The sequence below is a fragment of the Neopsephotus bourkii genome, unplaced genomic scaffold, assembly GCF_033783945.1.
Source record: "Neopsephotus bourkii isolate Nb327-2 ecotype Australia unplaced genomic scaffold, CSIRO-AGI_Nbou_v1 NB_107, whole genome shotgun sequence".
NCBI lineage: Eukaryota > Metazoa > Chordata > Aves > Psittaciformes > Psittacidae > Neopsephotus > Neopsephotus bourkii.
Window position 1 is genome coordinate 16,345,185 of NW_026900624.1, and position 24,742 is coordinate 16,369,926.

Consider the following 24,742-nt stretch of genomic DNA (forward strand, 5'->3'; position numbering starts at 1 on the left):
AAAACTACTTAGTTGATCCTTGCAACCCATCCATTAGGCAGCAGATAATACTAATCCTGCTCCGCTGAGAAGTCACAGAGCAGCTTTCTGTGTGTTTTCCGAAATACACAAGACAAGTCAACAGTAGTTGAGTAACAAATCAGAGGAACTGCTTTCTCTGTGTCACTTCTAAGGTATAGGGCAGAGAGGTGACAGGGTGCAACTGGGACTCACCAGCTTTTTCCCTGTGTAGCCTCAGGACCCTCCTGTGTGACAAGCCACAAACTCCCATTTGTTTCAGGAGGCAGAGGCTGCGCTCCATTTGTTTGGTGGGGGCAGTGGTCGGGCATGAGGATGAGGAATGACTCTAAAGGGCCTAAAGAACATTCCCTTAGGAAGAAACCACCTGGTGCTTGGGTTTTACATAGGAAATCATCAAAGAGAAGGAGGACGAATGCTCCGCACAAAGTGCAAGCTTCATGCTGGTCACAATAACTGCCTTCTCAGTCCCAGAGAGCAAGACACTGAGATGTTTCCCAGGACTGCATTCGAGTTTCTGGCCTCTGCTGATCTAGGGAGGCAAAGAATCATATAAGGTGCTGTCACAGAGAGTGGCATATGTGTAAATGGCAGCTATATGGGCAGAGCCCTGTCCCAGAAATTGGGAAGTCTGAGCTAAGTGCTCACCTCAGCCAGGAGGGACTGTAAATGCATTCTTCCCACCAGCCTTGTCTACTCTACCCCACATGGCGCGGTGTGGCAGGACATGGTTTAACATGGCATGCCTGTGATATGGATGAAGACCACCCCTAAGCTTCTGCATCCCAAGAGCATAACCCAGACATGTCCTGCTGTGAAAACTGGGTGCCTGCTTATGGCACCAAAGTAGGAGATCTGAACTGAAAGGACAATCAAGTCATGGACTGTGCGGATGCTGAACCCTCAGATTAAGTATGAAACAGACTCAGGCCCCATGATTTTTAAGACTTTCAAAATTGTCAGAGTTTTGGGTGTGAAGAAAGTGAGCACTGCAACTCTGGCTCCTTCTTAGTGGAAGGAACAGGGGGCTTGCACTGTCTCACGTGGAAATAGTCCTCTAAAGAAACTGCATGGATGCTCTACAGACAGGGGGGGCCATAAGAGGATCATACATGAGAGTGGGAGTCTTTGGGAGTTTTAAGCAGTGAACAGCTGAATACGTTTTTCTAGAGAATGTGGAAGCCAAGGCTTTTCAAAGACACATCATATGTCCACAGGTGGGCAGACTCACTAAAACAACAGAACCCAAATTAACTGAAACAACAGAACTCAACTTTATTGAAACCACAAAAATGTTTTTTGAAAAAACAAACCACAAAAGCACTTGTTTTCCCTTGCCCACCCACATTTCAAGTCTAGGCTTCAGAGCACTGAAAATCCTACTACAGCTCCCTGTAGAGGAACGTATCTCAATTGTGTGCTCTGTGTACCAAAGCAGCGCACTTCTCTCTTGCTGTGACACAGAAGTACTCAGCAGTTAAAGTGGCCCAGAGGGAAGGAAGACTGTTCTCCAGCTAAGTGTTTATCTTGGAAAGCAGAGATCAGTGTTTCAGCAACTTCAGTAGCACCCATCTAGATATTTCACATGAATCGGGCACTGGATAATATATAAACACACTCAGGGACTGGGATCAAGACAGACATCTCCTCCTATACAGGAAAATGACCATGAAGGTGAGACATGTCACACCCGTTCCCTAGCCCAGTGAACCCTGAATTCATCTTGCACCAAGTGAGACAAATTCAATGGGTGAATGTGTAATCCCCTTGCTCTTGAGGTAGGTACTAAACCGGTGTTTGGGGCAGTCTCCCATAAGATAGGATTTCATAGCCCTGAAGACAAAGGAGGGACCATACCTTGATAACCACCACTGCTAGGTGTGTGCTATAATGATTGAACTATTGCTCAACAGGTAAGAAAACATGTCCTCTTCCAGTGGCATTTTCAAGCTGCTACTTTCTGCACTGATCCTGCTCTTGGAAGTAGATAAGCTCAAGAAAGACTGGGAAGAAACATCTACCTCGTGGTTCCCAGTTGCAGCTGGGTGTGAGCCAAGGTGCAGAGGTGCTACCCACCAAATGGAGGTGATGTTAAGGGATGAGTGCTAGCTGTGCCATGTTCAGAGGATCACAGCCTGGGATTCAGCGCTTACCATGCCACTTAGATGATGCTCCAGGTTACCTCAGATCTGTGCCCAAGACACATCCACAATGAAAGAGAATTCTGGGTGCTCTCCTCTAAGGAGGATAAAAGGCTGAAGTAGACAACTGTCAGGTATGCCTTGTAACAGGCAGGGAAACCCCACGCTGGGCAAAAAGAAGTTAAGGATCAAGCAAAATCATATTGAACCCACAGAAGGTATTCTTCTCCATGACAGACCCTAACCAGAGCTCTCAGGGGATGTAAGCTTGGTCCAGATGATCTTTTCTCTAATCTCCAGGACTAGCTCCTTTGGCTAAGGCAATGGAGCTTCCGTATTTGTTCTCCTTGTCTGTTGCGTAACCCCACACAACACACTTACCAAAGCACTACTTTGCACTGGGGCTGTGGCTCACTGGCCATGCACTGTGCCAGAAGCAGATCAATACCAGGTGAGAGGCACACAGCAGAAGTGAAGCTTTAAACTGATCTTTCACTGGCTGCTGTTTCAAGGGCTGCTGTTTCAAAACCACAAGAGGAGCTGCCAACTGGCAGCAGGGGGCTGCTGCATTCTTTCTGTGGATTTTAAGAAACTAACATTAAAAGCACTAATTGATGTGGGCATACCAGCAGGGTAGTTTTTCTGGTGCCCTTGGGTTTAACTGAGCTGATAACCCCCTGTATCCTGCTTGTGCTTCCGTGCTTTCAGCCAGTTCACGGGGCTGAGTGAGCTCCTCTCTGGGCCTGGGCAGCACTGACCATGCCTGTTTGGTGCCTTTTATTTCTGTGACATGTTATGAGAATGCCTGCCAAAACCATGATCTGTGTATAAAATGGACCTGCACTTGCAGAGCAGCACGATGAGTGCCATCTACTGAGGATTAAACATACAGCACTGCAGAGACGCCGGTTCAGCCACCTAGTCAGTGGTACATTGCAAACAGCATCGACAAACTGCTCTTTGTGGCTGCCACCCTTGGAACATTACGGAGTCACGGCAGCACTGTTCTCGCAGGCTGGAGAGGCTTGCCCCTGCTGCAAGGTCATTTCTTGGAGCTTCATCAAGCAGCATTTCTTCACGGATGTGCAGGGTTGTTCAGAAGCCGTGCTGATCTTTTCTGCAGTCTTCTGGAGAGAGAAAAAAATATATAAAGGGAAAAAACTGGTGGCAGGATTGGGCTTTGTAGAATATAAATGAATGTTAATAAATTTTTAGTGTTAATGTAACTGCTTGCATCAAGTGGAAGCCGAACCATTTAATCAGGCTAGTAGCAATTAAAATGGTAATTCTGTCTGTACAGATTCTGCTTGCAATTTTTACTCAAGTAAAACTCTTTGAAGTTAATTGTAATTTTGATTAAAGGCTCCTGGATCTGGGTCTCTGAATTCTTACTAAGGAAGGTTCAATATTTGCTTTGGTTTTCTGCACACTGAGTTCACTGTTATATATTAGTGTGACTGTACAATTACTTGTAACAACTCCAATAAAGATTTCTGTAATCTAGTTCTTGATATACTTTAGAAAAGGTCTTTTATCACAGAATGGCTTTTAAAGTACTGCTAAAACAGGCTGTAAGATCTGAAAAAAAAGCTTGATTGCTTAAATTGTCTTAATTATTTCTAGTCCCTACGAATGGCTTAGTAACATTCACTTAACGGTAATTCAGAATTTGGGATTGAGTAGGAGGAAGGGAGATGTTCTCACTGTTCAACCTTAGGGTTCAGGTTTTGACTGTCAATGCAAAAAACCACCAGCCTACTCAGATTACACTAGAACCATTAGTTAGAATGAACACCAACAGTGGTGTAACAGCTTTAAAAAGTAACACTTTTGTCCAAAATGTTGACCAAAAAACCCCAAACCCAAACCAAAAAAACGCAGCCAAACAAGCCCTCTGAGAACAACCCTGACCAGACTGTGGTGAGACAGTAGCATTTTCTGGCAAGTAAAACGAGACACAGGCAGCCTGTTGTGGTGCTGAGGGCACTGGGGGAAGCAGTGGACTTGTGATAGGAATAGTCCTGACTCACGCGGGTCACTATGGCTGGGACAACCGCACCCGAGAATAAAGCCCCTGTGATGAAAGTGGACTTGCATGGAAACACCCCTCCTGCAAAGAAGGAGTATGTATTTTTGTTATCTTGTGGATTCGCCTGGAACTTTGCTGTGTGCTGGTAGCATCTTGTGGTGAGATTTCATCACTCATCCTGCCAGGGAAGAGGAGTGCTCCTTGGAAAGCTGCTGCATAACTGATGCAAATACTGCTTAGACTTCACCTGGGTCATGATAAAACAGACAAGCAGGAAGAAAGAAGGGACTAATCATGCAGAAACTCTACTGATGGTATTGAGCACGTGGGTTCTTGTTGTATTCCTCTGTCTATGAAAAGAGTGCTGCACTTGTGATTAAAATGCAGGTTGATTCATTTTGGCAACTCCTTTAGTATTCATTAACAAAGTTTTTTTTTTAGTTTTGAAATATATAAATTCTTGACCCTAAAAAGACACATATCAAGTAACAGGTTGCAAATATCCTATGCTAGGAAGTGCAACAATTTATCAGTAATTCATCTCTAAGTTTGCTGTGACTCTGGGTTTTGTTTCTTTTATTTTATCCTAAGGTGGTCATTGGCGCACAGCTTCTTCCGTTTTCTGGTTCAGCACCACAGTAATTGGACTGAAGTGCAAGGAAAGGGATTACGAACAGGTTGTTGCAATTCAGAGAAACGTTCTGATCTTCTTTTGTCTCTGCTTTTTTATTCTGAAGGTCTTGATTTTGAGAAACAAAGTAAATCTTAGTTTTCTCTATTCCCTCTGCAACATAGAGGCATAATATAAAAAAGGATTAAAAAGATCCAAGCTTTGTTTTCATTATTATTATTTTGCAACACAGCACAGAAAAAACCCCACCTTGGAATAGACAATGCTATGCTGCTACAGAGCCAGACCTGTGTTATAAACTGGTAGCTCTGCTTAATGGTTAGCCCAGCAGCCACAATTCCCCAACAGTGAACTCTGAGTTCTTCAACGGCTGCAGCACGAATAAGCACCCTGCCAGCTACTGCATCCACAGGTACGGACTGGGTATGTATGTTGTGTGCAAACGAACGCTTTCAAACTAACGTTAACTCGGTCTTACTGTGGGCTTCCCTTTGTTTTAGTATTTGCCGTTTGTAATGTTCATCTGGTATCATACTTTGCATACAAACAGCATCCCATGACTGTGGAGGAACAAATCATCACACTTGTGGGATAACAGGTAGCTACATATACAAGGACCAAGTCCCTGCTCTGGTGAAAAAATGTCTTAGGGGACTTAGATAACAATCAGTTGTTTAACGCGGTGGTTAGGAAGCACAAGCACGTTTCTGTGAGGCGGGCTGGTGCTCAGTGCAGACCGGACACGACATTCGCATTTTACCCAGGGACACCTCGGCCACCTTGCCGAGGCGGCCTTAGCTCCTGCCCGTTTCGAGGTGCCACAGTGTGCCTTAACTACAGAGCCCCTCAGCGCTCCGCGATGGGGCGCTTGAAGCGGGCGGGCCAGCTACACGGTGCCGCCCGCCTCTGCCGCCCCAACACTCGCTGTCACCCCCCCCGCTGCCGAGGCCCGCTCCTGCGCGGAACACCCGTAGACACGCCGGGAAGCAGACGGGATGTGGGTCGGGAGCCGGACGCGGACTGAGACGGCGCGGCGGGAGCGCCCTCTCCGCCGGTTCCCGCCCAAGCGAGCCGCGCCGCGCCCCCCCCCCCCCCCCCGATCCTCCCCCCTCGCGCGCGCGCCGGGGAAAACGTTGCGCAGGTTCTAAAGCGGGGCGGGGGGACGGGAGGGGGCGCGGCCGCGCGCGAGGGGGCGTGTGAGGGGGAGCGGCGGGTAACGGCCGACAGCGGGCAACGGCTGCCGCCACCGCCGCCGTGCGCCAGGCGCGTCCCGCAGCGCCGCCGTCCCGCCCGCTGCATGGAGCTGTCGGCCATCGGGGAGCAGGTGTTTGCGGTGGAGAGCATCCGCAAGAAGCGCGTGCGGAAGGTGGGCTGCTGCCGCGGCGCGGCGGGGCGGGGCGGGCCCCGACGGCAGGGAGGGGAGGGAGGGAGGGGGGACGGGACGCTCACCGGGACACCCCCCCCCCCTCCCCGCGCCTCGCATAAGCGCCCTGCCTTCCCTTCCCTGCCCCCCGCCGCCACGCGCGGGGTAACGGGGTTGCGGCGGCACCGGCCCCAGCCCCCTGCAACCGGCTGGGGTCGGCGGGCAAGGGGCGCGCGTGTGGTGACGGTGGGAGGTGCCGGTGAGGTGGGTGCTTCGGGGCGCCCGTGGTGGGGCGCTGTGGGCATTAACCCGCAAGTGCGCAGCGTGTTGTGATCTTGGGTGGATGGTTCCTTGCAAGGCAGCGTCTCCAAACGTGGGGAAGGGGCTTTGAGCACTGGACGGGGCTTGGAGCAACCTGCTGTAGTGGAAGGTGTCGCTGCCCGTGGGAGAGGGTTGGAACTGGGTGAGCTTTAAGGTCCCTTCCAACCCAGACCAGTCTGTGACTCCGTGAAGCTGCTGATCCCCCCACGAGGAAAACAAAATCAGTTCTCTGGCTCAAGTACTGGGGCAGGTGCTTTGCTTGCTATGCAGTCACATAGAGGTGTCTGCAGCTGCAATAGCGGCTCGTCAAGATATGGTCATCCTGCATGCATGCCGTGCTTTGGGAAGTGCTTGACAAGCCCCTCAGGATAATATTAAAGGTTTTAATACTTGTATGCATTGCTCATGAAGGCCTTGAACGTGATTTCCAATCACTACACTTTTTTCCTTTTTAAATCTTGTACTTAGAGTGAACAAATAAATGGGTAACTGAACTTCAGCTTTGAGCTGCTGTCTGCTTGGGTCGAAAGGCTGAGTGACTGTGATGGATGGAATGGTGTTTGTGTAAAGCATGTAGCAACTGGAAGGGAACATGTCAAAGAGATGCTTCATAGAGTCTGAAATACTGTATTCTTTCTCTCTGCTTAAAAAAATAAATTCCTCTGACACTTGCTCCTGGCATACATCTTCCCCTCGTGTTTCTGTGTGCTGACTTCTTGTAGGGTTGCCTGTAAAAGTGGGAATGGTTATAGTCTTGCTCTCTGGTTGGCTTTTGGGGTTCTGTCTGCAAGGCTTCTGCAAAGGTATGATCCTGAGCTGATGGTAACCGAAGCATGTTTAAATCCCCCTGTGTGCCCGTTTTCTGGGGAGAAAGGTTTAGCAAGTGTAGGTAAATGAGGAAGTGGCTTTGTTTTGAAAACAGAGCAATGGGAAATGAGCTTTTCAGTCACAGAGCTGAGTCCTGTTGATCGGTTGCATTCTTGCTGTAGTCCATATCTGGTTGTGGAGTTCAGCTGTTTTCTTCTTCCTTTTTCTGCCCTTAGGGTAAAGTAGAATACCTCGTGAAATGGAAAGGATGGCCTCCCAAGTAAGTCCTGGTTTTCACTCTTGTTTCTTTAATACTCAATAATAGCTTACCCCGTACCTTTGCAACTGAGCATCTTGGTCTTGTCCCTCATTCCAGTGACAACAAACAAAACCAAAGAGCCACAAACCAAAACTAAATCTGTTTCCAGACGGGCAGCTGAGGGATACAAACTGTGTGCCTGTCTGTTCTGACTGGGTTTTGCCACCGCTGAAATGTTCCATTGAGATGTTTTCTAGATACAAATTCATTATGAGTTTGACAGGGAACCCTGGTTCTCAGGACAAGGGGCAGTGGGTGTAAACTGGAGCATAGAAGGTTCCACGTTAACATCAGGAAGAACTTCTTTACTGTGAGAGCGACAGAGCACTGGAACAGGTTGCCCAGGGGGGTTGTGGAGTCTCCCACACTGGAGATATTCAAGGCCTGCCTGGACAAGTTCCTGTGTGATGTACTCTAGGTTACCCTGCTCTTGCAGGGGGGTTGGACCAGATGATCTCTTGAGGTCACTTCCAACCCTTGGGATTCTGTGATTCTGTTCTTCTGAATTTGGAAGGGCTTGTGCTTTTCTGAGTCAGCACCAAGAAGACCCCACTTTATTTTTAGAGCTATATGTAGTCTTTTAAAATTGAAAACCAGTTGATGGTCTTGTCTTACCATTTCCCCTCTGCAATTCACAAACAGAAAGGGGTAATGTTTTCGATTTCCTGATAGTAGCCAAATGCAGGTGATCTTTGTCCTTTGAAAATTACTGCCATGCTGCCTTGTCCAGACCCTTCTGTTATTTTGAGTGCCTCTTCTGCTTTTGCTTTGGCTGCTATGTGGTAAAAAGGAAACAAAAAAAAAGGCTTTCTAAAGCATTGCTCTGCACTGTTTACAGATATTTATTAAAATGCAGCTGCCTCTGAAGAAGAGTGATTGCTCTGTGCCTAAACAGTCTGTAAAATGCTTTGAGATTAAAAGGATTAGGTGACTGGAGAATATTACTATGTTAGCTAGCAGTCTTGTAGAACAGCCTCCTGGCCAACCCATATGGGGCCCTGTCTTTGCTTTTCTATTTGTAACTGTGTGTGTGTGCATACACTGTGTGTGTGGGTACCACTACATTACACACACAGTTGCACTGCAGAGGGGACTGCTTTTATGGATTCATCCTCACAGCTGCAAAGTGGGGCCCACTAGGATAGTGCTTGCTGATTGTATCCGGTGTCCAAGAAGTTGAAATGTGTTCGTGTGTGTCTAATCCTTAGGGTTTATAGCGCATGTGTAAATATGAGCAGCTTCCCCTCTCTGGTGGTGGTGAGAAAGGGTAAATTTGTTCTTGACTGTAAGTTCTGCCGTCAAAGTGTAACCTTGTGCACTCGTTGACTGCCAGTTGCCATGTAGTGTGCATCAGTTCTTGAACTGCTTCAGCCTTCTAAGTAGCCTTATTTAATCACTGGTAGAGGTTGGGAAATGTAACCTGTCAGGCACCATCCTCTTTCGACGTTTATCCCATTCTCCTTTCAACAAATGCATTGAGGTCCTTCTCTTTTAAGGCCACTTGCCAAGAAGGTGGGGTGAGGCATGGCGTAATTTTTCCTTGGGTAGAGCAGCCGTTATTTTTACTGCTGCCTTTCCCTGCGCTGCACCTTAGAACTCTGGGGGTGCCAGAAACTCCCTTTTGGGAGCTAAAAGCACAGCCTTCTGCTCAGGGAGCAAGGGGATGATAGGGTTCCCTTCTTTTGAATGTTACATATCCAAAGACCTTCCCTCCTCACTCAGACTCTGAGGAGCACTGACTTTTTTTCTCTTCTTTACCCCCCAGCTCCATTTTAACTGTTCACTCAGTGGTTTGAGTTGCTTTAAACCAAGATGCTTTGAGCACTGAAGTCACTTTCATCCTGCTGGCAGTCTCTGTTCCTTGTTGCTAAACATACACATGCCTGTGCTAGCATGCAGCACCACACGCTGCTTGCATCTTTGTCTTCCGATATATTCTGTTTCCTCATCCCCTGTTGTGTTTCTCTTCATTCCCCCCACCCCAACCTTGTTGCATTGCTTTTTCTAATCTCTGTACCAGTTATCCCATCATTCCCATTGAAGGCTTTATGGAAGGGAATGAGGATAGGTTAGTAGTTTGCTGCTTTCCCACGTAATTGATAGTTCACTTTTTTCCTTTCTTTTTAATAAAAAATCTGTGTCAGTACCCTGTACCTCAGATTTCTGGATTGTGCTGCTGGAGTCAGGCAATGGAGGAGTTACAGTCTGATTCTAGCTACAAGCTTGTTTACAACTTGTGTTGGAGTTAAGAGGGGAGGGGGAAGAGGAGGAGTAGAAGGAGGGGGAAGGAAGATCATATGATCTGTTTTCCAGAGTGCCTGTTCTCTGCAGTTCTGCTGCAGCCTCGGCTGTGTGTACCCGTATATACAGCTCTGAGTGCGCGCGCGCACGTTTCAGACTGAACCATGGGTTGTGGGTTTTTTTTTATATGCAGTGTTTTGCCACTGCAGCGAAGCCAGAAACTGAACTGCAGAGAAAAAGGCAACACCCACCAGTTTGGCTGTTTTTCTAAAGCAAATCCTTTTATTTATTTATTTATTTTTTTCCTTCTGCCCATGAAAAGCAATCCAGTGGCTTTTTTTTTTTTTTTCCACCTTCCTTGTGTTATTATTTTTCTTAAATTTGTAGAATGAGTGCCAGAATCCCTGCAGCTGGGAGGAAACCTTCCTCTGTTCAACAGTATCTTGGCATTGACAGCTTACTGCCAGGTTGCTGCAGGAGGCTTCAGCAAAGGAGGGAGGGAAGGATCAGGTGATTATGAAGACATGGCTGTTCTTAACTCTCTGATATACAGTACACCTAGGGATACCTGAATTTCATCACTTTGTTTCTCCCTTTTACAAAAGAACTGTACTTTCATTTCTAGATCCATTCTCCAGGAATGCTCCTCTAATTCCTACCTTTCTTCTACCTAATGGAGAGATGAAAGGGAAAAGCATTCCCAAACCACTTCCCCTGTGTACATATGTGCATGCGTCACATGTCCTCATGCACAGCCTGCACTTTGTCCAGAAACATAAAGATCCTGAAATGCTTTCCCCCCTGTTTAAAGGCACTGATACAAATGTACCCTTACATACCTTAGTGTGGCTGCCTTCTGACCCTCCTCCCCAGGGGATGGGAGGGTCCTTGCTTCCAGGCCCTGGACCTCACATTCCTGGAAAATTAATGTTCTGAGGCATTCAGGGTTTCAGACTTGCTTTCTTGCCTTTGAGTTTGTGTGGTAGAGACATGCCACCTTTCCTTTAGAAGCAAATATGCCACGAGGACCACCTTGTGATCCATTATGCTTTCTACAGTGGGAGGTTTTGGGTGCTTCTCCCTAGTATTAAGTGCAGCTGCTCTTTTTGGGAACTGGTTTTGGCATTGTCTTCTTGGTGGGTTCAGTCCTTTCCTGAGCATCTGACTCCTGTCACAGCTCTCTGGCAGCTGAGGAGGGAGATGGGGCAGTGAGTGACACTGTTCACAGGCTACTTCTAAAGCATCAAGCTTTTTTTGAGTAGTTTTGGTAGCCCTAATCACAGGGCGATTGGGTTCCTCCTTGTGCTGGTACGGAAACACTGATGACCTCTGCTAAATAGAAATAACCTGCAGGGGGAGTCGAGTAAGAGGAATAGTTGGAAAGCCGCCATCAACTTGCCTCAGGGCCCAGATCTAAACATGTTTAGTTGAATGCCAGCGGTGGAGAAAAATTAAACTCCTCTTAAATGAATACTTTCAGTTCCAGTGATTAAAGGTAATTAATAATGCAGGTGAGGAAGCGTACTTACTCCTTGAGCACTCTAAATTAAGAGAGACCTATTTTCCAGAAAGCTGTATCTGATCACGTCTCGTTGTTCCATGGGGCTTGAGGGAGTGCTGCAGATGAGACCTGTTTAGGATTGATTTAAAATCAGTTTCTGAGTGTCCATACAGGCTTTGCAAACAGCGTGGAGGGGGCCCTGAGAAGGAATGTCTTCCTTGTTCTCCTACAAAGATCTGCTTGAAGCTTGGCCCTTCATGTTCTGGGAAAGGGAGGTGGTGTCTATGGGAAGTTGGGGAGGGAATGGCTGAGATTCCTCAGAGCTCTCACAATGTCGTGGCAGGCCCCACCGACCCTTGTGAAGACAGTATCCAGGGCCATAATACACTGGTAATAGGCCTGCAGAGAGAATACTTCATTAAAGTACTGTTTATTTTATATGCCTTGTGTTTGTCTTCAGATACAGCACATGGGAGCCAGAGGATCATATCTTGGACCCTCGCCTGGTAGTGGCTTATGAAGAAAAGTAAGGGCGCATGTTCTTTCTCTCCCTGCACACAAGAAAAGGAAATAGTGTCTATTTCACAGTGTGCATAAAGTGCCCATGCTGTCCCTACTTAAAAGATGAGATCCTGCATGACCTCTGTACCCTGGTGTTGGCTTAGGTGGACAAAAAAGGGTTAAAGCAGCTTTGATTAGCAGTGTTTAAGAAACAACACCAAGAACAAGCAGCACTAAGCTGAACAGCAATCAGTTTTAGGTTTTAATCAGGTCCAGGGCTGGACTGGAGTGATGAGAGGTGATTAAGTTTCTCTAAATACACCCTTGATCAGCTAAGTCAGAGAAATTCCCTTACTGCAAGGCTTTCACTCCTACCAGAAGTGATTCTGGAATGTTTTCAAAGCCCAGTGGTCACCATTGGGTTTTAATGAAAGAAATGAGGGAGCTGTGCTGCAAAAGGTAGATGTCCTGTGGTATTTAGTACTTGGTGTGATTTGTGTTCCTCTTTCACAGGGAAGAGAGAGACCGTGCATCAGGGTACAGGAAAAGAGGCCCCAAACCAAAGCGTCTCCTACTGCAGGTAGCCTCTTGCTCTTTTGTGTATTTCTAACTTGTTAGCTGCTCGCAGGGAGGTGGAAGCTGTCCATTTGCTGTTAGGTGGACAAAATGGGTGGTAACAAGCAACACAACAACATGAAATCAGTTGGTAGGCAGCTAGATCTAACCTGTTAGCTGAAGAGCCAGCTAACTTGTCTTTAAAAACCAAAGCAGCTCCTCCCTCAAAAAAACCCCAACAAACTAACAACAGCTCTTGCCATCTGTACTAGGGGTTTAGAAACTTTGAGCCTGGCTGGTTGCAGGTTACCTGGTTTTTGTGCTCTTTTAATTTCATGCTGGGCTTGGACTTCCCATCGTGTTAAAGGTAGCCACTGGTTGGAAGCAGAGTTCCAGCATGCTTTTACTGTTGTTGAGCAAAACATCCACTCCTAGGAAGTCCCTATTAGGAAGAGCTTAGACGGCAGTTGAAGAGGTGAGAGAAGCAGTGTGCTAGAAGCAGCACAACTTACCCTACTCATCTATATGTTCAGGGACTGAACGAAAAATAGCTTCCTAGCTCCCAGGTGGGAGCCCTGACTGTATTATCAGATTTCCGCTCTCACCCTTGCTGCCCTGATGTCTTGGCAGCGGCTGTATGGCATGGACTTGAGGAGTGCCCACAAGGGAAAGGAGAAGCTCTGCTTCTCTCTTGCACGGAGGTTTGGAGGAGGAGACAGCAGCCTGCCAGGGGCCAAGCCAGGGCAGGCAGAGTTCTCAGAGAAGACTGGGGGAGCGGTCCTGCCATTCTCTCTCCGAAAGCAGCGCAAAAACCAGAAGTACCTGCGACTGTCAAGGAAGAAGTTCCCCCGCATCTCGAGCCTGGAGAGCCGAAACTGCAGGCATGAGTTCTTCCTGAATGATGCAGTGGGCCTGGAGGCCAGGCAGGACCCTGAGGACTGGGAGGCTATGCAGCACACCAACAAAGAAGGTAAGGCCAGACACACCTTGGCTGTGAAGTTTGGGGCATAAGAAGGATGCTCTGCATGCTTCCTCCTTGCTTGCCTCATCCTGGGATTATGGTATAGGTCAGATCAGAGCAGCTTTCACTGGCTCACACTCTTGTCTGCAAGTTTCTTTCTCGTTTGGATGAATAGCACAGGTTAATCTGCTTTTTGGTGCTGCCTCTCTGTAGACTTGCATCAGTGATGCCCCCCACAGGGCTGGAAAACGTGGACAATGCTGCAAGTTACTCCTCTCTGCCAGTTTGCTCACAGCAGAGGTGACATGCAGGTGTGGTAGTACTGAACTCTGCCTCTGTCCATACATCCACGTATTTTCAGTCTGCTGCCCTGCTAAAAGGAGCTTGGCTGGCAGTGGACAGGCTTGGGCACCAGAACTCTTCTCACGGTGCTGCTCTCAGGAGCATACAGGAATGCCGCTAGAAAGCTGTAGTGCATTTCTCTGACCCCTCCTTTCTTTCCTTTCTACACCCCATGTCCTCTAAAATTCCTTGCTATAGAGCTACATGAGAGGGGATGAGAGAGATGAAGTGAGGATGGTAAATCTTGCTTGATCCCACTGAGTAGGCAGCACAAATGTAGGCATGGGAGATGTCCAAGCACATTTGGCATTTTGGGGAGGGATACCAGCATCTTGTTTAGGAGGGCTGTGGGATGCATGCGTAGTTCTGAGTTACCAGGGAAACTCTACCCCTGCATTATTAGAGTTTCTGAAGGCGTAGCTTTCCTGAGGAGTGGAAAACAGGGCTTGTGCTGGTTGTAGTAGCTAAGGGAATCCTGCTACACCTTGCAAGGAGTTGCTGGATTATACAGGATTTTAGGAAGAGGGCATTGTTTTGGGAATCAGAACTATGGCCTCCTTTCTGGGAGGGACTTGACCAGTGTACAAAATCCAGGAAGGCAGCAATGAGGGTAGCACAGAGGTGCCCAGTGTTGCATCATGGCAACAAGAAAATGTGTGGGACTGCTTCACCCGTAGAAGCACTGGGCTCTAAAGCACTTGGGGAGTAGAAGAGTGGACAGCAGTACAGAAATGTTTTTGCTATCCACTTGACACACAGCCTGCATGGAATTCCAGTTACTGTTAGGGGGGACTGGGCTCTTTCTGAAGTGAAAGTAGGCACCCCAGGTATTTGAGACAGAGGCCTTAAGGGGCCCTCATTCCTTGCTCAGCCTGGGACAGCAAGGTATGTAGTACAGGTATAGTGACAGGGAGAGGGGATGTTTTCCTTTCTCTATATTTTTGTGGCTGCCTTTGGGGGTTTGGGGGAAGTGAGGCTTTGGGTGGCAGAGGGACTGATAATTATTCTTAGAGTGAGAAGATGCAAGGATGCTTGGGTTTCTTACGTGGAGGTATCCAGGAGCAAAGGAGGGGTGCGAGAAAGGGAGAGAGACCTCTCTGTGAAGCAGTATTGATGGATTTTGGGGAGAATGGCACAGGCTGCATTGCAGGTGCAGTACAAGGAAGACCCTCCATTTTGGATCCCTTTGACTCCGCATAGGAATATCTGAAGAGCATGTGTAAGAGTGTGTAATTTTTTTACTTCTCAGCAGGGAAGGGCATGTACAAGTAGGTGAGCTCACACCTGGATGAGTGTGCTTTGCTGACACAGAGCCAAATTAAGGACTGAGATGGAGTGAGAGTTACCAGGGAACTGTGCAAGGTTAGATGAGCTGTGTGCTGTTACAGGGTCTTTTGACCTTTGCGTAGGTTGCTCCAATGCTCCTGTGTGTCTGGAAACCTTTGCTTCTCCTTCCTTTCCCATTATATCCTGCAGTGATCCTCCATTTTCCCTTAGCCTGTGAGGGGAGGGCTTGCCCATGCTCTTTCTTGCCTTGTACGTGCAGACTTGGTACTGGCTCATTTCACCCACTGTTTGTCAGAAGGGAGACCCCTTTTCAGTCCTTCCCTTCCCTCTCTTCTTCCTTCTTCCTTCTCCATCACCCTCCCTCTCTCTCCCACTAACATGCTCTTATCTGCCTCTCCTTCTGCAGCAGATGTGGATGGCAGTCTCCCTTGGATTCCCACTGTGCCCCCCAGCGAAGTGACAGTGACAGACATCACAGCAAACTCCATTACCGTCACTTTCAGAGAAGCACAAGTGGCTGAGGGCTTCTTCCGAGACCGGAGCGCACAGTTCTGAATCTCCATTTTCAGTGCTCCCCAAAACCAGTGCTTTGAGGGTGGGGCTATAGGGAAGGGTTATTTTATCCCTTAAGAAAAAAACAAATCCAAAATGTCTCCTCTTAAAATGTTTACACAGACCTTTTTTTTTTTTTTCCTCCCTTTTCCTTTTCTCCCTCTCAGATACGCAAAAAAGAGCAGTGTAGGGGCTGTGTTTGTCATTGCTTTGTCCAGCTGAAAACCTGACAGCCCTTTCCTTGGCAAAGACTACCCTCCTAGATGTAAAAGAAGCAAGCTGAACAATTCACCTTTTATCCTGTCAAGTGGCGGCAGCTGCATTTGTGGGGAGAGGGCATGTGGAGGTTGAAAGAGAGCTGGGTCTCTGTCCTGCCGCCTTGCTCTGCAATTGATAGCCCTTGGATAAAGATTCTTCTCTGTGCATTGCTCTTCCCACCTTCCTCCTCCCTCTCTTCCTGCAGCAGTGAGAGGCGATGGATCCTACCTGGGTAGATAACTCCAGCCTGTTAGGAGTTTCTCTCCTGTGGCCTGCTGTTAGGACTTCAGAACCATATTTGCCTGTCTGTGGTCAGTCCTTGCAGCATGGGTCCGTACAGACTGCGGAGGTTTCTCCCTTTGATTGTTGATCATGTGGAAAGACTGAAGTACATCCCTGCAATGTAGATTGGTGATGTACATTCAATTTGCTCTCATTAAAGGCTCAGAAGCCCGGCGCAGACGAGAACATACCGTTCTGGATATGCTAAACAGGATTTCCAGGCTCAGCTCTGCAGTGTGAGGAATGTGTTATGGAAAGTGGGGTGTTCTTACCCTTTGCAAAATTCAGTATTAGTAACAAATGCTGCCCTGAATGTGTGGCAATAAGCTAGTTGAAAACTGACTCCTCTCCCCTGGGAGGAGGGGCTAATAGGACAACCAAAGCATTGCCTGGCACTGCAAAGACATATGAGATACTGGCACAGGCCCAGGACACAGGAGTTGGACAGGACTGAGCTAGAAATGGACCTTGATTAGAAGAAAACTCTGTTCTTGGATCCCATTGAGAGGTCCAAGGTAAACAACATGTGGGGAAGGCATGAGGAGGGGAAAACATTTCTGAGCAATAAGAATTCTTGGATTGTACTGCCTGAGTAATAATCTTCCGTGACTCCACTCTCCTCACAGTATCTGTGATCCTGTACTGCTTTTCTGATAGGAACTTCCCCTTGGAAGGCTTAAAAATCTTTGCCAAGGAAAGCGGTCTGCATTTCAATAGGCCCTGCCTGAACTTGCACTTAAAAATGTCTTGTGCTGGACTGCCTGTGACACTTGGAGGTGTGTGAAGAATTGCTGTATTTTGAGTTGGTAGTTTAGCATAGCATCTGTTCTTGCACATGCATGTTCTCTTCAATTTTTTTTGAAAGCAAATTTTATTTAAATAACTTAGATTTTTAAATATAGACCTTTTCCTATGGAAAGAAAGAAAAGTAGGCTAGAATCTAAGGTGGGAACTGCAGGACAGAGTGCTGCAAGGTAACATTGACTACCTTCATGATTAGTGTCCTTTAAATTCTTTGTTTTCTCTCCCTGCCCCTCCTGAAGCATCTCTTACCTGCTGTATTTATCCTAAATGAAGCTATGAGCCTTCTGAGCTCTGAAGTAAGGACACCCATGGAAATCCTCACTGTGTTCCTTTGAAGGGCTAGGCTGTTGGCCTGCAGAATTTGGGAGCTCCAGGGCTTCCAGTCCTCAAAACACCTGCTTTTTGCAAAGTGCTTGGACTTCCTCCATGTTTTTTCATTAAAAGTGGGTTTTACTTCAGATAGGATATATAGCAGCTCAGTGTAGACTCAGGATCTCCCCTTCCATCTCAAATCTCTTTTGAGCAGGCCTTTCTTTCGCTGTGTCACAGCAGTTTCAGGACCACTGGGAAGATCTTGACTTTCTGGATGAACCTTCTGTCTCTCAAAAGTGACACAGGAGTTTTATTGTGGAGAAATCTGGAAGGGTGAGAAGTGGAAGCTGGCAGGGGGAGGAATTAATGTAGTGGGAGGAAGAGCGAGTGGGAAGGAAGCCTGCAAGAGCTAGCAAGGGCAAATCGATGAGGTAAGCGTATAGGCTGAGGATGTTTGTTGAATGTGGGTGTCCAGCACGAGGCTTCTGTATCTGGAGTTGCACCCACTTTTGGAGGTTGTGGGGTCAGACAGTGTTGTCATCACTTCCACAGCCCCCCTCTTCCCAGCACCTGTCAAATGCTCTGAATACCTGCATCTCTCTCTTGTCACCAGTGGGGACACCACACAGCTGAGCCCTATCTTGAGGGTTGTAGCAGGTCAGGTAGTTACAGCTGCAGAAGCAAAATATTTTAGCTTATTTTTTTAAAAAGTCTTGAACTCCAGCTCATCCTGCTAAATATTCATGGCTTTTATAGGATCTGGTTTCTTTAATGCAGCTACTGCTGCTTTAGCCCTGTCTTCATCTCAGTGTACAAATACACCAAAAAAGCTTCCTACTTTCTAAGGTTCCTGTCTTCACCTGATACGGGAAGTGTTCTCAGTCCTGTGGTAGGGAAGAGCTTGTTCTAATAAACTGGATTTCACACAGTCATAGAATGATTTGGGTTGGAAGGGATCATAAAGATTCCAGCCCCTTGCCATGGGCAGGGACACCTTCCACTAGACCAGGTGCTGCAAGCCCTGTCCAGCCTGGCCTTGAACACTGCCAGGGATAGGGCAGCCACAGGGCCTCACCACCATCACAGGGAAGAATTTCTTCCTTTAATCTGAATCTCCCTTCTTTCAGTTTAAAGAAATTTTTCATCCTCTGCTTTTCTCTCCACTCACCATCTGAGACTTCTCAACCTTTTGTTTTGGCATTTCTCTTTAAACATCTTTTTTTCCTCTTGCAGTGGAGTTTTCAAAGACCTGTGGTGGTCTTTCAAAGAGAATCCACCCACAGCTTCATATCTCAGTCATTTTCTGGATCAGTCTAGCTTGTGTTCCGCTGGTGACTAATCATCTCGCCACATGAAGTGTTGTACAAAGTACCTGGCTGCCACGCTACTTTGTGTACAGGTCAGTGAGGAGTTAACCCTCATCAGGTTAAGATGCAGCAAGTTGCGTGTGCGTGGGTTTGGTTTGTGAGTGTGAGGAGGAGTTTGTGGTAGGAAACTAAGCAGTTACTGTGTTGGGTTGGACTTTTGTTTTTGCATTCTTGAATTCTTGCTTATCTTAAAAGATTTGAGATTTTTCTCTTGATATGTTTAAAATGTGGCTCAGTTCCATATTGTCTGGTGACATATTATCATAAACTTCCTTAGTAGAGCTGGTCTTCAGGGACTTTAAAAAATACCTTTATTCCACTTCTGCAGGTGTAGAGATGTATGGGGGTTCTACTTGTGATGGCAAGAGAGGTTCTCTGGGTTTACTTGTTTCTTCTCTCCAACACCATCCATCTGCCATTTCAACCCAAAATCTGAAAATCGAGCTGGGGCTTCTTGGGCTAAGATGAAAATCAGATGCTGTGCTCAGAGCTTTGTTAAGCATTCTGTTTGATTAGAAGAGCCAGAATAGCATCCAGCTGAAGCTCAGTTTAATAATTCTATTTGAAGCACAAGCCAAGAATAGAAATGGGTTAACTCTCCCACACCTCGTTTGGCTCCATGGCTGTAAACCAGAAAACCAAACTTCAGCCAGTGGAAATGGCTGAACTGTATTCAAGAAACAAACTTCTTGATGAAGAACTGTTCTAATAGTCATACTTTGAACTGTTTCCATGTGAGAAGTCATCAGCCACGTTTGGGGGACAGAAGATTTTCTTTCATAGATCTTCTCACAGTGAACTTGCTGTATATATATATATGACAGAACTGAGGAGCTTGTGAGGCAGGAAAATCTTTATTGTTAAAACTGTGTTTAAAAACCAAAAATAGTAGCGGAAAGGACTGCCTCTGTTCCTGAATGGTTGTAAACTAGATGTTAGTGCTCTGTGTGATGCTTTGGAACAGCAAGTTTCAACACATAATAGTGGCATTAAGTAGCCTTGAAGCTCCTGCATGCTTCTTTACTGTCTTGCACTTGCCTGGGGGCCCTTCTGCTTGTGAAGTCAGACCAAGGTGGGGTTTTTTCGTTTGGTTTGGGGATTTGGGGTTTTTATTTTTTGTTTGTTTTGGGGTTTTTTTTCTTCTTAAAGCAAGGTCAGGATGTTACTGTGAGAACACCCAAAAGCAGTTCTATTTGCCAAAATAAGCTCAAATTTGTTAGTGAATTGACCCTTGCTTAGGTAAGACCCTCAGACAGAAAGAAGCTTATTGATAAATGAGTGGCGCTTTTTTTGTTGTTAGTGTTGTGAAAGTGTCCAGAATTGTTCTTCTGGTGTTTTGTGACTGAATGTATAAAATTGTTTGTTCACCTCATGGGGGGGCCTTGGCCCCAGTACTGTTTCCTGCTGCATGCCAGTGCTGTTTGATGGTTTCACTGGAACAGAGATAGGAAGACTCACACAGGACAGAAAATAGGCAGGATAGCTCACACAAAGACCCTTGGCCACAACAGAGGCTGGGGTGTGGATGACAGCAGTGAGCACTGTCAGCCACATCCAGGTATTTGAGCAAAGCTAAATCTACCACCGCCTCCCCACCCCTTCCTCTTCTCTCAAGCTTTAAGTTTGTGCTTTCTGAAGTCGGGGAAGTGCAAACCCCTCCTTTTCAAAGCTAATAGGTATCTACCTGTCTTCTGGTGCCACTTGCTTACCTGCAACCCCAGAAAAAAGAGGGTAGTGGGCCTTTCTAGGAAGGCAGTAGGGGCAGCTGCTTGTCAAGGAAGGGAGGGAAGAAAGGAGTTACCTCAGAATTGCTCTTGGTGGGTGGTTGAGGACTGGCCTGTGGGTGGGCTGGCATGAGAGAAAAGCCATGTTAAAAGTGCAAAGACCTTATAGTGAAGCTGACCCCTTGCATCAGTGGATGGATGCCTCTTGGAGTTCTGAGTTGGTCCTGTAGAGAGGAGGTGGTCAGTGCTGCATATATATATCCATCTTTTACCATCTGGGAAAGCAAGGGAGATGTGTACACCTGCCTGTTAACAGCTCGCACAGGGAATGTATAGCATTGGCACATACAGGTAAAGGGAACGCGTTGGTTTTGCCATGCTTGTTGTAAAACAGTTTTCCCAGGGGTGTGGTAAATTTGTTTTGAGACAATAGCTTTTGATCAAGAGACCATGTTGTCCTCTGCCTGCTGAGCTTTACTTTCCTCGCAGAGAAAGGTGAACCTTCTGGGTGTGGAACGACATGGTCAGACCCTTCAGATCCCCTCATGTAATAGGCACTTGTTGGAGTGGTGACCCCTTTTTCTCTTCCATCTCTCTTTCCCTTGCACCCTTAATTTCTCAAAGTGCAGTGGCTTAGCAGGGAGCAGGTGAGTGATGATCCCCAGCTGACCAGGAGCTGGAGGGAGAAGCAGAGCACATAATGGCTGGCAGAAGGACATGGGCTGCCACCGAGCTGGGATCACGTACAAGCTTTGGTCCTGAGGTGGTTATCATTTGCTCTGCAAAGACACCAGGTGCTCTTGTCTGAGAGTACAGGTAAGATGTGGAACAGGAAAGCTCCCAAGATCAGTCCAAACCTCTACCCAGTTTATCTCGTTACTGGAGCACTGGGGGTGGGATTTTGGAGGAGGAGGAAGTGGAAAGCCTTTATTACTATTTTTTTAACCAGAAATTGTAGTGTCAGCACAAAGAAGCTTTTTGCAAACCTGTCAGATATTAAGCAGCTTTTTAAGTTTTTGTTCCTGTTGCTTTTAAATCTGAAGTATGTTTTGAAGCACTTTGGAAATGCAAAGCACTAGGAGTGCTAAGTACTCCTTATTGTCCGCCTAAAAGTGGCATTTGAAAAGCAAAAGATGTATCTGCTTCAGGCCACTGGCTGCTCCTTATCATTCTCCCAGAGCTGCCACCCAGACCTCTGCCTCCCTGCCTGGCTGAAGGGGGGAGCATGCTCCACTGCACCAAGGAAAGGCAGGCTTCCCAGTTGGGGAGAGTGACCAAGTTCACCTTTGGGAACCGGGTTGGCTTCCTCCCTCACGGCCTCTTTTTGTCTGAAGAAAGGGAAAAATGAAGTTGAGTTTCAGTTTGAGTGGTCCTAGTCTGGAACTACGACCATTTATGCCAGCTCTGGAGACATCTTTATAGAGTTTACTGTCTGAAAAATTGCACCTTATTAGCTTTGTTGTGGAACGGGGAGAGGAAGGGCGGGTGAAGCAGGAGCTGTCTGCAGTAGCTGCTGGATTTTTCTAGAGGCCATTTCCTCACCTTATCCCCAGCATAACAGCAACAAAAGAACTTAAATCATTTAGATGAAGCTTTTTGTTCTGTGTATCTTGAGAACCTTTTAAGCAGGCTAAGATGAGATAATCTCTTTTTCCTCACCTAGCCAGTTCTGCAGCCGCGGGAACCCCAGCTCTCCCCCCACCCCGGGTTTCAGCACCAACCTTTCCCCTCAGCGTATGCACAGCATTGGGACCCTTTTGCACACTGACTCATCCAATTTGGTACGCTCCCTTTCAGCTGGGAGAAGGAGGAGTAGATGGGGGCTTGGGTTGGATAGAGGAGGGGTCCTTGGTTATTTTTGTTCTTGTCCCTTCGGTTGTTGCTGTTGTTACACGCTAGAGTATCTGAGTCTTTGCACACGGAAAGCTTCCTTTTGCACAGAATGAGCTTCTATCTTTTGTACAGACTAATTGAATGTATTTGGGGAGGGGGGGAAATAGGGAGTAAACCAATTCCAAGCAAACCAATCAGAGTATAATGCCTTTTCTGAGCAAATATGTGCTGTAAAAGGAGATTGTAATAGCAAAGGGAGGGCAGGCTCAAGTATAATTTGACACAAAGCGTGGTTTTATTTTTGTACTGATATGGATAAGAGACTGTACAGCATCTATTTATTTAGATGATTTATGTGGTAAATGTTGCAAACAAAATTATGAAAATATTAAATAAGAGAACTGACATTTATCTAATGGTCTGTGTGGTCATTTACTTCCTCTTGCTTTAATTCCACAGCTGAATTATTTTCCGCCAGTTGCTTCTGTTGGTATAAACATGCAGTGTGGCTGTAAAAAGAATGGAAAATATATGTGCGTGCGTGAGAAAGGCCAGTGAAGGACAGATGAAGACTGGAGCTTGCAAAAGGCCGTTTCTGACATTACTCAGTACTTTGATTCAAGGAGGTCAGGATCTTACTAATTTTTAACCCACGGGATAAGTCATAGCTCTGCAGAGGTGACCTGGGATGGGTGGTCCTTGATGGATGAGAACTTGAAGCACGCTGATGGGAGGGAGGGTGGCTGCTCCTCTGGGCTTAGGGAGTTGTTGATGTCCTCGCGCAAAGCTGTGGTGCCAGGACAGCTCTGCTGACAGCAGAGCGATGGTGTGCCCTGTATCCTGCATCTCCTGCAGGAACGGAGAAAATACAATGACTGGGTTGCCACATTGGTTGCCAGCAGGGAAGCAGCTCTCCTCCTGCAGAGCTTCACGAAGCTCCCCAGGAGCACCACAGCTCCTGGGTGGAGTGTGGCCCCCTGATTCATGGCAGGTGAGGAGCCTGAATCGTAGAAGTTCTGATACTCCACGAATACTGATACTCCATGGAAAGAATCTTAAGTGTCCACTTTGGTTTCTGACTTGTTCCCTCAAGGCATGTTGCCTCTCCATCCTCAGTGGGGCTTGAAGCTGGCTCTTAATGGAGGCACCTCAGCAGGCAAATGGGGCTGTCTGAGACGTCTCTGGTAGCTATAACGTGGAGCGAAGCAGCCCAACGCAGCTATGATGTCAGTCACAAAGCACAAGCCGCACAAGTGGCAGGGGGTGGGGTGCATTTCCTGAGTCGCATGTGGCAGCGTAGCTAGGTCTTGCCAGTGCTACCAAAGCACCCCTGGCAAGCTTAACCTCAGCCAGGCATTGGAGTGATGGCATCAGAGCAGGACTCCAGCCAGCCACTTAGTTTCTGGCACCAGTGAGTGAGTCAGGTGAAGTTGTAAGGAACTGCAGTGCAGAGTTACGGGAAAGCCTGCTCTCGAAATTGTTTCTTCCTACCTCTGCCAATGCTGCAGAGGCTGGCTGGCACCAGAAACTCTTAACAGCTTGCATGTGTTTCTTGGATTAAAGGTTAATCTGGATAGTACTTCTTTTTTTCTTTAATAATCTGTTGCTATGCTGTGCTGCTAATGCATACAGGACAGCCGGCTTGCCTTGGACAGCTCTTCTCTATAGGATTCCTCAAAACAAGGGCACCAGGGACATGTCCTAGGCCCCTGCTATGGTAAGGCAGCATCCAACAGGGGAAACAGCATGGTCTGAGCCCCTCAGTGTTCCCCAAGAAGCACGGTGTGGAACAGAATGTGCAGCCACTGCAATGGCAAGCAACTGTCGGGAAGCTGGCAGTAACCTCCTGCCTGCTCAGTGCCACTCATCTCCCCTGCTCTTGGTCCTTCTCTTCCCAGAATTTTGCTTGCAAAGCAACTGGGTTTTCTTGATGCAAGGATGCAGGAAACCATGAAGACTTGTGTAATCGTTGTGTAATGATCCTGATCCACTGGGAGCTGGGGTGGTTTGGGAATCTGTAGGAAGGGCCTGGAGATACTGCAGTACCCCAGCAGCGTCAGCACTGCATGAACCACGCCACGGGCCTTCTTTCTCCGCTACATCAAAAAGTTATCAGCTGGAGGGACGGCTGTTCAGCCGCTGCTTGGCTATGCTGAGCCACCCACACCTGCTGAACAGAGAGGTTACATGGGCAGCTCTGTCTTTGCTCTTGCATGTTTCAGAGTTTTCAGCTGGAAAATCTCACATTTTGACATGGATTGACCATAAAATCACAGAATGGTTTGGGTTGGAAGGGACCTTAAAGATCATCTTGCTCCAATCTTCCTGCCATGGGCAGAGACGCCTCACACTAGACCAGGTTTCTCCAGGTGTTTGCTTAGAAACCGATGCAGTGTTTGCTTGAGGGGCTGAGGTGTGAGCAGCTACACCAGCTCCGGCTGTAGGCAAGGGAGTAACAGCTTGTTCACAGCAGCCTGCCACTCCTGACAGCGCCTCCCTGGAGCAAGCAGCAGCAGAGTCGGCTCATCAGCCCTTGGAGTTGTTCTAACAGAGAGGAGTGCTGATACTCCTGCCAGGTCTGCAAGAAAAAAAA

At 47.3% G+C, this 24,742-nt stretch overlaps 1 protein-coding gene and 1 long non-coding RNA gene across 5 annotated transcripts; one reads left to right on the forward strand and one right to left on the reverse strand.

Annotated features, from left to right (window-relative positions):
• Nucleotides 1-1,268: 1,268 nt before the first annotated feature.
• LOC133218364 (uncharacterized) lies at nucleotides 1,269-6,456 on the reverse strand. Its single transcript, XR_009727112.1, has 2 exons — nucleotides 6,277-6,456; nucleotides 1,269-3,286 (listed from the first exon to the last, which is right to left on the reverse strand). It is a non-coding gene; the product is annotated as an uncharacterized LOC133218364 (long non-coding RNA).
• CBX7 (chromobox 7) lies at nucleotides 5,942-23,801 on the forward strand. Of its 4 annotated transcripts, XR_009727088.1 has the most exons (7): nucleotides 5,945-6,185; nucleotides 7,547-7,590; nucleotides 11,832-11,897; nucleotides 12,386-12,452; nucleotides 13,058-13,397; nucleotides 15,424-16,138; nucleotides 22,609-23,801. XR_009727088.1 is itself a non-coding variant. In XM_061364580.1 (6 exons), exons 1-6 carry the CDS (start codon nucleotides 6,117-6,119, stop codon nucleotides 15,570-15,572), a joined length of 561 nt encoding a protein of 186 aa, XP_061220564.1. In that variant the 5' UTR covers nucleotides 5,942-6,116; the 3' UTR covers nucleotides 15,573-18,244. The 4 variants fall into 4 exon arrangements, 3 of the variants coding, with proteins under 3 accessions (XP_061220564.1, XP_061220540.1, XP_061220554.1); XM_061364580.1 differs by lacking the exon at nucleotides 22,609-23,801 and having other exon boundaries at nucleotides 5,942-6,185; nucleotides 13,232-13,397; nucleotides 15,424-18,244; XM_061364556.1 differs by lacking the exon at nucleotides 22,609-23,801 and having other exon boundaries at nucleotides 15,424-18,244.
• Nucleotides 23,802-24,742: the final 941 nt, after the last annotated feature.